General features: G+C 49.0%; 1 protein-coding gene across 1 annotated transcript; it reads right to left on the reverse strand.

Moving 5' to 3' along the window:
* Positions 1–2,184: 2,184 nt before the first annotated feature.
* Positions 2,185–5,628, reverse strand: LOC4350009 (F-box/FBD/LRR-repeat protein At5g22700). Its single transcript, XM_015759895.3, has 5 exons — positions 5,425–5,628; positions 4,386–5,318; positions 4,038–4,199; positions 3,794–3,947; positions 2,185–2,724 (listed from the first exon to the last, which is right to left on the reverse strand). Exons 2-5 carry the CDS (start codon positions 5,286–5,288, stop codon positions 2,582–2,584), a joined length of 1,362 nt encoding a protein of 453 aa, XP_015615381.1. The 5' UTR covers positions 5,289–5,318; positions 5,425–5,628; the 3' UTR covers positions 2,185–2,581.
* Positions 5,629–13,486: the final 7,858 nt, after the last annotated feature.

A 13,486-nucleotide genomic window follows, 5' to 3' on the forward strand; every position in this document is an offset into this window, starting at 1 on the left:
CATTTCTTTATTTGACTCGTAGTTTAATTAGAGACTCATCAACAACTCAATCCACTTCCTAACTTGTGTACAAAGTTAAAAAGAAGATAATTTGTAATTAACATAGTGTAACCTTGAATTTATTTCGTTATATTGTATAGTTATGCAAAATTATATATTATGATTTTATGGTATAATATTTTCGATATGTATTACGCCATCCATCTCAAAATATAACTACTTTAGCCTTCAGAATTTATCTCAACATATAATAACTTTTTCACCAACATTATCTTCCCAACCAATCGTAACCTTCCACCATTCAATTTTCTACCTACTTCTTTTCATCCAATCAAAACCTTCTTCCATTCAACTCAACATACTTTCTTAATAACCATGCCCAACCCTATAAGTAATTATATTATGGGATAGAGGTAGTATATGGTTTCAACCATACTAACATGTTTCCACCAGTATGGTTTCCATTCCCTATTTTTGATATTTTCAATACTGTTTTCATTTATGGCTTTGTTGTTTTCGATTATATTTCTAGGAAAAAAAATATGGTTATGGAAATGGTAAGACATTTTCCGACCGTTTACATCCATAGTTTAAGACTTCGAGTTTACCTTGCAATAAGCCTTGTACACCCTCCAATTCAAAATGCATGTATGACGCTGTAGATTAATGTTGACGTAGGTTTTGACATAGATTCGGGAAGCGGAAGCATGAGACCAAGAAAAGGCATATGGATAGTGTGTAGTGGCAGCGTAAAAGTATCTACCATATATTCTCGATGCACCAATGGTGGAGGCATATGCTTTGACTTTGAGAGATGGCTTACTGTTGGCCCTAAGCTTGGGAATCAATAGGTTTGTTATTCAGTCCGATTGCATGCATGTTGTAATACCATGTTCAATGGAGTATTTTCGACAACGATGACGCTAGCTTGATATAAACGAAGAATGTAATCTACTATGGAGAGATTTTTATAGCATTTCTATTGAACATTTTAATAGGGAAGCAAACAAAGTTGCTCATGAATTGGCCAACGTAGCTTTTAGTAGAAAAGATTTTTGTATTGGGTCCATGAACCTCCTGACTTTATTCTAAGCACTTTAGTTAACAATGTAACTATGTTGTTCGAACAATAAAGCTACCAAATGACATTCTCTCTAAAAAATAGTAAATTTCACTTTAGGCCACATTTTATTACCAATGTTTCACTCTGAACCACCCTTTCACTAATGTTTTTATTTTAGACTGGGTAATGTTGCATTTGTTGTACTTTGAACCACCCGATTCTCTTTCATGCATATAAACGATCTCGAGTATGTTGGCTACTATTCGTCAATAAACTCTCATAACTACGTAAGATTATTTCTTTAACATATAACAAGTTGAATGTAGATGAATAAAAGAGTTGAAGGTGATCCAAAGTGCTACAAAGGTAAAGATACCCGGTCGAAAGTGAAAACATTAGTTAAAGGGTGGTTCAAAGCAAAATATCAGTAACAAAAAGTGATCCAAAGTAAAATTTACATTAAAAATAACTTGGTTGAGAGTTATTGCCTTATTGGACTTCTTTTTCCTTATCCTGGCTGTTTGAGGGAAAGAAATGCAAAGTATCTGCTTTGCACATCAATTTCGGATCAAAGCATTAATTTGGAACTAGATAGACACTAAGAGTTATTTGTATATCTCAAATTACACTAAGAGTTATTTCGGATCATGAAAAATGTTAAGCTCAAATCATGAAAAAACAATCCTCTAAATTCTATCATAATTTTAGTTTTTTTCCTTGTTGTAACGCACAACCACTTTGCTAGAATAACTTAATAAATCACATGGTTAAATGTTGCCAATGAAATATAACTTACATGTTGTGAAAAAAAAATCGATGCTCCGAATTTTGATAGATTGACTGGCCAAGGTGGATTAACAAATAACCGACAGGCATTCCTAACAAATAACTGACATCATTAAGTAGGCAAACTTCTTCAAAAGTACGTTCGAATATAGACAGCATTGGACATAGTGTTCATCCTATTTCTGCAAATTTAATATGTGATTTACTGGTAACTATTCGGGGAATTTGCAAATTTGCCATTGGTTTTTTCAATTTTGCAAGGATACCACTCGAATGACAGTTTCAGTGGCATTTTTATAATTTTCTAGTGGCAGTTTTGCAATAACGATTCAAAGTAGTGGTAATTTGGAATTGCCGCTAACTATTTAGTTTAAGGATTAATAATTACAATAAATAAAAAACTCTGGGCGGACGAAGAGGTCGTCGACGTCAGGGGACCGAGCAGCACTGTGAGGAACCAGGCATGGGTAGTCCCGTACCAGTTTATCCATCGTGCAGAGCTTTTGATCCAATAAGAACCCATAGGCACTAAAATGCAAAGCATTCTCCGAACATATCTAACTCCAATAGAGTTTTCACCTATGGGTAAACTGACAAACAGGTACCATTGCCATCCCTAATAGCAACCAGTTACGAATCCAGAAGTCTGCCCTTCAGGCTACTCACGGAGAAAAACACATCATGTTATCATCCTTGTGGTGTCAACCTTCTGAATAATCAAAAGGTGGTGCATCAATCATCTTCATCTTCGTCATCCTCTTCTTCCTCTTCCTCCTCCTCTCCATAAAAGTCGTCATCATCATCTTCCTCATCCTCTTGGTCATTGTCATCACTGTCATCTTCTTCAGAAATCTTGACTTGCTCAAAACTGAAAACTGCATGAATATGAAAAGCGTTGTAAGCTCCATTCACAAATTCACTTAAAGTTATAATTACTTCAAAAAGAGAACTTCAAATTCATTGACAAATTTAGTCCATTGGATCAGTTCTTCAAAATACAAATTGACATAACTACTTCACTATTTCTCCAGCAATAAAATCTGATTATATCCACTACTTATTCAAAGAAGAGAAACATAATAAAATGCCCTCCCTTAGAGAATGCACTGGCCCTTTACAGCATGGTTGCATCCTATACTGCAGAGTTGATGGATTCTCTATAGCCTAGCACATGATAATAAAGAAAACGACATGGTCCACGGACTATAACATGATAATTCTGGTAATTAGTAAACAAAGATGCTTACACTCCAGACTTCATTAGACATACGCTGTGGTCTCACAAATATAATATGGTGATGCCAAAAAAACATTGAGATATCTTGGCCAAACAAAAAAAAGCTAAGCAATCATATCTAATTATTGGCAATCATAACTAGCTGCTCTGACTAGCAAGATGGCAAAGTGCAGCCGTCTGGCATACTCGACACCTCTGGTAGGGTAAGCTTTAGCACTATAGAAGAATAGTATTTTTCTCACATTAGTAGAATTTGAAAAGGAGATAAGCAGCCTATGAGGTACTTTGTTCACATGGTAAATGACATGCGAGCGAGTTGTAAGAGCAAGACAACAAGTAATAAACTGGAATTCAAGACGACAGCATCGATATCTCAAAAATATATAACTGATGGGAAACAAAATCAATCAAATGTTTGAAACATATAATTAAAAACATATTACAAACATGTCATATTGGTTATGTGATGCAAGAAAATTTTAAGAAGTATTTGTATAGCTTGTGGATACTACCAAGAACCAACCAAAATGGTACATTAGATAATGTCTTCCAATGAGATCAAATACAGAGCATGCTTTCATTTCCCATTTACCCTGTTCATAGCATACATTTCCATCTAATAGTTGGAATACTGCTTCTTATGTTTCATGCATATGAAGGTAAAGGAAAAATTCTGAAATATAGAAAGAATGAAGTATGTTATTTACGTATGTTAAATGTAGACAGGTACTTCAAAACTTTGAGTACTCTCTTATCAACCACTTCACATCTGATTTCAACTGTCTCAAGGTGTCCTGATATTGCAGCTGATCTATCCATTGGATGACAGTTTCCTTTGATTTTCATTGTATGCTTAGGACCCTGCCAGAAATACAAACATTTTTTTCTAATATAAAAAAAATGTTTAATGACTTCAACAAGGTACTAGTTGTCCAATTAGAGAAGGTATACCTCGGAATAGAGCTGAAGAATGAGATTCTCTAGAACTGGTGCATGTTCAAGAATGCAGGCTAGTGCACTAAACTCATCAGGCACACACCAGTATTCATTGAGTAATAAAGTCTTTAACTTGCTAAATGTAGGGCACCATTTTAAATCCCTATTGAAAATAAACTGGACAATAGAAAAAGAAAGGATAAACAAGTCTCATACTGAATAAGATAATTCAAAAGACAATAATTGACTAGAATGGATGTGAATAAGATAATTCAAAAGACATCTTCATGAACATCCAGATGTTGATATAGAAACAACAATAGAAATAATGGGAAATATAATTGAATTAACATGCAAGCATACCGATATGGTTCCATCAATCAATGCCAAAGTCTTAGCTTCTGATAAACCATCCAGAAGAACACAATTGTTGTCGTCCTTGATGCCATGACATGACTTACAGTGCTCATTACCACAATCACCGGAGTTAATATAATCATACCCACAACAATCATAAGTCCTGTGGACAACTCTGACAAATGCCTCAACTAATGATGGCATCCTCTCAAGCACTGGAGTACGGCGATAAAAATCATCAAGCCGCAGTGAAACAAGACTTGGGACACAAATACGAACCCGTGATGTTTGACTGAATTTGCAGCGAGTGATGCGCAGAAGTTTTAGGGACTCTGATAAGATCTTGTCACATGGCAACTCACAGCGGTCAAATTCTAGATGTTGCAAAGCCGGGCATCTGGAGAAATCAAGGAAACTTCCCACCATCCGTACACCGTGAAGCTCAAGCATCGACAAGTGCCGTGAAACAAAAGGCAGGATGCCTAGATTAATCTGGTGATAGAAGGCTGTATTCTGCCGGATGGAGACCTGGAGAAACTGAACCATACGCAGCAGAGCATGCTTAATCCAGAGGTTTAGCCGGGATGTCTCGTTGAGGTCTTCGCTGAACACGATGAACCTGAGCACACATGTGTGGAGAGGCACACTTTCACGGAGCAGCAGAAAATGGTCCACGAACCCCTGGAGACCCTTCACGGTCCACAGCTTCCTCTTGTCACGGTCACCAATGCGCAATGCCGTGACAGACTTCCAGAGGTCGAGCCACCGCTTGGCGAGCACGCACGTCCTCACGGCATCCTGCGACGGCAGGAAGGAGAGAACGTGGTGGAGCACTGTGTCCGGGAGAGCCCCAATGTGGTCGGCGTCGGTCGGCAAAGGCTCTTCCATCCCCTCCTTCCCCGTAGGCATTTCGTCGAACAGGCCACGGGCGTTAGCGCTCTGCGAAACAGAAACCGATCAGACGACTGAAGAAGGGGGCGTGGATGGCCCGAAGAGGCTGAAACACGGAGGACGCCTCGCCAGTGCGGGCACAGCCACAGAGCACCTCGCCTCGCCTCGCCGCCGGCACCGTCTCCACCGGCCGGAGTTACAGCAGCAGCAGCAGCAGGGAGACGCAGCACGGCCCGCTACCAACGGCGGCGACGCTCGCTGGGTTCGAGGCGATCGGATCGCGCGGATGGAGGAGAACCAGGCGAGGGATCACCGTGGAATGGAAGAATCGGGAGGAGCGCGGCGGCGGCGGCGCGACGACCCCGAGAAAAGGAGGAAGGCGGTGGTTAAAGAGAGAGAGAGAGAGACGTGTGACACGTGTCCACGTCTCACGGAGGCGATAGGCCTTCACTTCACTTCGGCCTTGTTTGGATGGGCCTAGGCCCATACACGTTCATGGGCCTGTATGAAAGCCTATCCAAACGAGGCCCTCCTTTTTTTTTTTGCGAAATAAGATCACAGAGGAATTTTTTTTTAAGGTAAAGAGAGATTTCATTAATGACTATACAAAGGATTACATCCTTGGTTCAGGACTTCAGGAGATCAAGAATTTCTGCAGGAGCACATAATCTTCATTCCGCATCAATTCCTGAACCCATTACCATTTGGGCTAAAGCAATGAGCTATCTTGTTAGAATATCTCGTTATCTTGTGCATCTGCATCTGTGTCAAACACTGTGACGGAGCGTGGGGCTCCTCACCGGGAGACCGTGCAGGCCCCCTTGCCGGTTCGGCCGGGGGCCCTGGGTGAGATTCTAAGCTCCTAGTCTGTGTGTGGAAGGTTCGCGAGAATGGAAACACACAAGACACGGGCGATGTATACAGGTTCGGGCCGCTGAGAAGCGTAATACCCTACTCCTATGTTCTGGTGGATCTGTGTATGAAGAAGCTACAAAGTGCGAGCCAGCCCCCGATCGTTCTGGGATCGTTTTTTTCTCCTCTCTCTAAGTGGGCAAGGTCCTCCTTTTATATCTCAAGGGGATACCACATGCACCATCTCTCCCTCTCTTTCTTTTGTGTGGGGACTCATCCTCTCTTCCCTCCAACTTCACTTCTCTTCATTAATGGATGGAGATTTGTATGGCTGCCGTCCGAATGACCTTCTGATGGGACGGCCCATACCTACCTCCACTTCCGCCGGAAGCAGGCGCGACGTGGGAACATGGCTGTCTGCTGACGACATGACCATTGTCAGACCGGTCACAAATCGGTCATTCTTGTCCACCACGTGTCAGTTTAACAATCTGCATGTTCCCCCTTCTTCATACAATATCTTGCCTGTAATGGTTAGGATGAAGCCTGGCATATATCTGACCGGAACCAACGTGCCATCTCCAGGAGCTAACACGCCGGCTCCGGCTAGGGACGAGTGCTTGGAGGCTCTCGTCCTGACGGGATGGGGCGAGGCGTGCGTCAGACTGCCTGTCGCCACCTAACCCACGATCTGACCGGTCCGTGACTGATCACAGACCGGATGAACGAGCGCGCTGCACTGCGTTACATGCGGCGTGACGCGCTCGTCCAAACCGCAATAAATGCGGTTAGGTGAGCGCCGCCGCTGCGCTCACCTAACCCATACGCGCGGCGCAAAATCCACAAGGGGTCGGGGCGCCCCAGCCCTCGGGGCCGAAACGGGAGCGGTCCGACCCCCTCGGGGAGACAAAGAGGAGGGCGAACACATCACCCTCGGGCCCGACGCCCCCCGAGGGTGCCAGGCCACGTGGGCGATTGTGTCTGCCTCAAGCCTCTAGTCATGATACTCCCGGTCCCATGTCACCGACAGTAGCCCCCGGCGTTATGCCAGGGCGATCGCCCTCCCCGAGGGAAGCGGTCGGGCGTGACGCCACTTCTAAGGCCTGGTGACAGGTGGGGCCGGTTCCTACAGGTGCCGTCGAACTACATCACCCAGAGGGCGGTGTGAGGCAGCTGCGATGGGCTCGAGCTGGCCTCGGGGGCGGAGACGAGCTCGGGAGCTGGGGTCCACTCCACCACAAAGTCGGCGAGGGCCTGGCTCTTGATCGCGTGGCTTGGTTCAAAGCGCAAATCGAATTCAGAGAGTTCGATTGCCCATTTCACCACCCGTCCAGTACCCTCTCGGTTATACAAGATTTGGCCGAGGGGATAAGACGTAACCACCGTGACCCGATGCGCCTGGAAATAATGGCGCAACTTCCTCGAAGTTATCAGGATAGCGTAAAGCATCTTCTGGGCCTGAGGGTATCGGGTCTTGGCGTCCCGGAGGGCCTCACTAACAAAGTAGACGGGCCGCTGCACCTTTCGGTGGGGCCGATCCTCTTCGCTAGGGGCCACATCTCCAGGGCGCTCTCCATCCGAGAGGCCACGCGGGGCGCACTCGGCTTCTGTGCCGACGACCTCGGGGTCAGAGGGCGACAGGCGCGGCCTTCCCACAGTGGCCTCGGGGCCATCCTGGGGGTCGGGGGCGCCTGGCACCGTCGGACAAGCAGGCGGAGGGCCAGCTCCGGCCGTCGGGGGCCTTGGGCCGCCGTTCGGCTCGGGGGCCTCTCCTCCCTGCTCTCTCTTCGGGCAGAATCCCGGCGGTCGCAAATCGCGCGCATCAGCAAGGGAAAACCGACCGACAATAATGAGCGGCCCCTCGGCTCGCGTTTGCCTTCAACTCCGACGAGGAGTGCGGTGACGACGGTGCGGACGACAGCGACGGCGAGGCCGGCTACCCGGGCGCGTCGGAGTGAGCCCCCAGGCCTCCGCCAATCTTAATAGCTTTTCCTTCTTCTTCCGAGGCCTTCGGGCCCCCTTCTTGTTATAGGCTGATTTAATCTGCAATCAAATAAAGAGGAAATTTTTGTGTCAATTTCATTTGTTCTGTGTATGAGACGAGGATGGTCTGTGCCACGGTCCTTCTGTGTCTTGGCTTGAACAAGGGCTCGTGCCTAGGTCCCAGCCTCAAACGGCGCGGGTCAAGGCTAGTGCCTGGGGAGATCCACATGTCGAGACTGGCCAGGCCGGGAACGTGGTGACCGAGGGTTATGGGTGACCCGATTGTGGGTTTTTGCCGATTCCCTCCCGGAGTTCACCACGTCCCGGGGCACGGCTCGGTTCTGGGCCCCTTTTGGCGATTTTAGCCGACCCGAGCCCCCGAGGGTGGGATTGAGCACGAGTGACCTATTTCAAGTCAAGATTCTTCAAAAGGAAACAAAAGCACAGACACAGCCTTTAGGAAATCGAAAATGCTTTTATTGAAATACGGAAGAGAAAAAAGATAAGCCCCCGGCCAACCTTGCACGCCCGAGGGGGTGCGGGGTTGGCCCGAGCCCAAGACCTGACACCCGACCCCCACTAGGGGTAGAAGCGACGAAGGTGTTCGATGTTCCACGGGTTAGGCAGCTCTGTGCCGTCGCCCGTGGCCAGCCGAACGGAGCCCGGCCGGGGGACGCCGATCACTCGATACGGACCCTCCCACATTGGTGAGAGTTTGCTCAGTCCAGCACGCGTTTGGACACGGCGTAGGACGAGGTCGTCGACGCAGAGTGATCGGGCCCGGACGTGGCGCTGATGGTAGCGCCGCAGGCTCTGCTGGTAGCTCGCGGCTCGAAGGGCCGCGCGCCACCTTCGCTCTTCCAAGTAGCCGAGGTCAGGGAGCGTCGGCTTCCTTCTTTTTGTCGCTCGCAGGCCTCCCCTTTCGGGTGGCCAGCGAAACGCCTTCGACGGCGAGGACATGACCCTCGTCGTCGGAATGGGCTGACCTCTTCTTCCTCCTCCTGTCACGCCGCCCTGTCCGAGCAGCAGATCCGGGGACGGCCGAAGCTGCCACACCGGAACCGGAGGGGTTCCAGGTCCATGCCTCTTCCTTACGAGCCACTCGGTCCGCGAGCTGAAAAAGCTCCGCGGTAGTCTGGAGCTCTTTGGAGGCGATCTTTTCGATCATGCGGTTGTGCCGCACACCCCCCCTGAACGCGTAGATCACCGCGTGTGCAGGGATGCATGGTATGGTGTTGCAGACTTGACAGAACCGCTGAATGTATGAGCGAAGTGACTCATCATCCCTTCGCTGGACTGCATGTAAGTCCGCTTCTTCACCTGGGCGCGGATATGTGCCTTGAAAGTTCATGGTGAACTGTTGGCACAAATCCTCCCAAGAGTGGACGGACGCGGGTGGCAAGTTCATTAGCCAACCCCGTGCCTGTCCCTTCAGGGCCATGGGAAAGAAATTCGCCATGACCCTGTCGTCACCCCCGGCGGCCTCGATCCCGGTCGTGTAGACTTGGAGAAACTCGGCGGGGTTGACGCTCCCGTCATATTTTTCGGCGATGGTGGGCCGGAACCTTGGGGGCCAACGGACGTTCCGAAGGCTCGCCACAAAGGCTCTACAGCCGACACCACCAACCGGGGGCACGAAGGGCTGATCCCCGCGTCCGTGTTGATGTGACACTCCGGACGAGGAGGCGCCCTCCGTTGCGTGGGCAGCACGTCGACCATTACGCCGGCGCTCGATACTGATGCGGGCATCCGGCCCCCCACGCAGATCTTCCTGGGTCGGAGGCGCTGACGAAGGAGTGGCGGCCGAATGGCGAGCAACAGCCGCCGCTCGCCGCGCCCTCCGCCTTGACGACACGGAGCCGGTGGTAGCAGCGCCAGAGGTCTTGGTGGCGGAGGACCGCCCACCAGCACCTAGGCGCTGCCGTGCCGTCATGACCAAGTTGGCCACGTCGTCCAGCCAACGTTGGGCTGGAGACTCCGGGTCAGGGACAATGGGCGGGTGACGTAGGAGCGCGCCCGCAGCTTGGAGCGCGCCCTGGGGCGTGCTGCCGTCGCCGTAGACGAGGAGGCGACGCTCCCCACCTCGCCGCCCTTCCCCATCACCCGTGGATGTCGAAGTCGCGGATCCTTCGACCCTCTCGAGCGCCTCCTCCCGCCTAGGACTTTGGCGTGGAGGGGGCGGTGGAGTACGAGCTCGACGGCGTGGGTTTGGCTCCCCGTCGTCACCGCTAACACTCGGAGAGAGGTTGTGCGCCTTTGCTTGTTCAGCCATTGGGCTGAACAGGAAAAGCTTGGCGCACACGAAAGAGTGCGAGAGCTTAGAAGAACACACGCAGAACCCCCTACCTGGCGCGCCAGATGACGGCGCGTGGGGCTCCTCACCGGGAGACCATGCAGGCCCCCCTTGCCAGTTCGGCCGGGGGCCCTGGGTGAGATTCTAAGCTCCTAGTCTGTGTGTGGAAGGTTCGCGAGAATGGAAACACACAAGACACGGGCGATGTATACAGGTTCGGGCCGCTGAGAAGCGTAATACCCTACTCCTGTGTTCTGGTGGATCTGTGTATGAAGAAGCTACAAAGTGCGAGCCAGCCCCCGATCGTTCTGGGATCGTTTTTTTCTCCTCTCTCTAAGTGGGCAAGGTCCTCCTTTTATATCTCAAGGGGATACCACATGCACCATCTCTCCCTCTCTTTCTTTTGTGTGGGGACTCATCCTCTCTTCCCTCCAACTTCACTTCTCTTCATTAATGGACGGAGATTTGTATGGCTGCCGTCCGAATGACCTTCTGATGGGACGGCCCATACCTACCTCCACTTCCGCCGGAAGCAGGCGCGACGTGGGAACATGGCTGTCTGCTGACGACATGACCATTGTCAGACCGGTCACAAATCGGTCATTCTTGTCCACCACGTGTCAGTTTAACAATCTGCATGTTCCCCCTTCTTCATACAATATCTTGCCTGTAATGGTTAGGATGAAGCCTGGCATATATCTGACCGGAACCAACGTGCCATCTCTAGGAGCTAACACGCCGGCTCCGGCTAGGGACGAGTGCTTGGAGGCTCTCGTCCTGACGGGATGGGGCGAGGCGTGCGTCAGACTGCCTGTCGCCACCTAACCCACGATCTGACCGGTCCGTGACTGATCACAGACCGGATGAACGAGCGCGCTGCACTGCGTTACATGCGGCGTGACGCGCTCGTCCAAACCGCAATAAATGCGGTTAGGTGAGCGCCGCCGCTGCGCTCACCTAACCCATACGCGCGGCGCAAAATCCACAAGGGGTCGGGGCGCCCCAGCCCTCGGGGCCGAAACGGGAGCGGTCCGACCCCCTCGGGGAGACAAAGAGGAGGGCGAACACATCACCCTCGGGCCCGACGCCCCCCGAGGGTGCCAGGCCACGTGGGCGATTGTGTCTGCCTCAAGCCTCTAGTCATGATACTCCCGGTCCCATGTCACCGACACACTGCATCGCCGCTTTAACTTATGAGATTATGCCACTCCAATATACTCTTGAGACACTTGTTGCGTTTAAATCAGTAACAACGCTGTCATTGTCCGATTCTGAGATCACAGAGGAATTATGAGATCACATAAACAAGTTACAGAAGGAAGTGCAAAGCATACCGATAGCTGTGTTCAGTGGTGATTGTTGGGAACCTATCATCAACGCAAGGAAAAGAGCGATCCATTAGTGTATGATTAATTAAGTATTAGCTATTTTTTTAAAAAAATGGATCAATATGATTTTTTTAAGCAACTTTTGTATATAAACTTTTTTTAAAAAAAACACACCGTTTAGTAGTTTGACAAGCGTGTGCGCGGAAAACGAGAGGGGGAGTTGGGAACTCCTGTATCAAACACGAGAAGGGGGAGTTGAAAAACTTTTTAAAAAACACACCGTTTAGTAGTCTTGAGTATAGTCGAGAACCCTAACGAATGCATCAACTAATGCTGGCATCCTCTCAAGCACTGGTGTCCAGTCACATAAGTCATCCAACCACAGAGAAACAAGGCTCGGGATATCGATATGCACACGCGCAAGGTCTCACTGAAATTGGAATCAGTAATGCTCAAGAGCTTCACGGAGCTAGATGAGATCTTGGCACACTCAAGTATACAATAGTCAAACACTAGATGCTCCAATGCTGGACAGCTCGAGAAGTTGAGGAAGATGTCGTTTAGCTTTTGTACCGTGAAGTTGTAGCCTTGTCAAGTGCCGGGAGACAAGAGGCAGCTCATCGATCGGAACCGGGTCAAAATTGACATCATTCTGGCAGACTCCCGAGCTCGAGGAACCGAACCTTGCGGAGCAGAGCATGCCTGATACCAGAGGTTCAGCCGGGCAATGTCGTCGATGCCCTCGCACTCACGGAACCTTAGCACGAACGTGCCGAGAGGCGCGCTGTCACGGAGTAGCAGCAGATTCTCAATGAACCTTCGGCGTTCCTTGATGCTTCCCAGGGTTGATCTCCGCCGATGCGCAGCCTCGTGGCGGACTTCCAGAGGTGGCGCCAGTAGGAAGGAGAGCACGCGGTGGAGCACCTCGTCCGGGAGGGCCCCTATCCGGTCGACGCCGGTAGAACAAGGCGCTCTCTTGGCCTTCTTTCGCTGACGCATTCCGTCGAACAGGTTGTGGGCGTGGGCGTGGGCGCGCCCCACTGCGATGCAAGAAGCCAAGAACCCGCTCAGGCGACACAAAGAGCGGAGATACCGGGGGGAAACAAGCAGAAGTGGCCTCTCCGGGTCGCCGTCGGCAGCTTCGCGTGAGGCGACGGCGCGGCGGCAGGAGTACGTGTGAGGATGAACGGAGGAATCGCCGGATCGGAGGAAGACGATGGGCAAGGGCAGTGAGGAGATGGAGCCTGACAAGTGGGCCACCCTGTTTTTATGTTCAAAAAGAGAATCTGAATTCCAGCACAATTAGGGTTGTTTTAATCGCATGAGTGAAAAAAAGAAGGAATGTGAAAAACACATTATTCTAACAGAATACAAATAGAGGATTATAAAACGTAAAAAAAAAACTCATGAAACACCGTTTGATTAGATTAGCAGGAAAACACACAAAATCGGATAAGAGAGATACACTCGAAAAATTTTTTTCAAGAAATTAGAGCTCTTGCTAAGTTTTCTTCAAAATCTCTATAGAACTATCCATTTCATAGAAATTTCAAAGGATATGATAGTATTCTTTTCTCTATTTCAAAGGTCTTCATAGAAAAAATTTTCCTTCCAAAATAAAAACCTCCAAAATTTCTTGGTTTTTTCTAGAAATCAAATGGATCCTTGGTATGTGAAAGGATAGGATGCTTTTTTTTTCTGAAAATACTCTTATTCTTGGCTTCGAAGAGAAAAAAACAATGCTATCATCCTTGTGGATT

The sequence above is a fragment of the Oryza sativa genome, chromosome 11 (assembly GCF_034140825.1).
Source record: "Oryza sativa Japonica Group chromosome 11, ASM3414082v1".
Lineage (NCBI taxonomy): Eukaryota > Viridiplantae > Streptophyta > Magnoliopsida > Poales > Poaceae > Oryza > Oryza sativa.

Coding starts and splice junctions, on each gene's coding strand:
- LOC4350009 (XM_015759895.3), bottom strand. CDS start 5,288: ATGCCTACGGGGAAGGAGGGGATGGAAGAGCCTTTGCCGACCGACGCC. Junction 4,200..4,385: donor TGATTGATGGAACCATATCG/GTATGCTTGCAT, acceptor TCTATTGTCCAG/TTTATTTTCAATAGGGATTT. Junction 3,948..4,037: donor TTCTTCAGCTCTATTCCGAG/GTATACCTTCTC, acceptor TATTTCTGGCAG/GGTCCTAAGCATACAATGAA.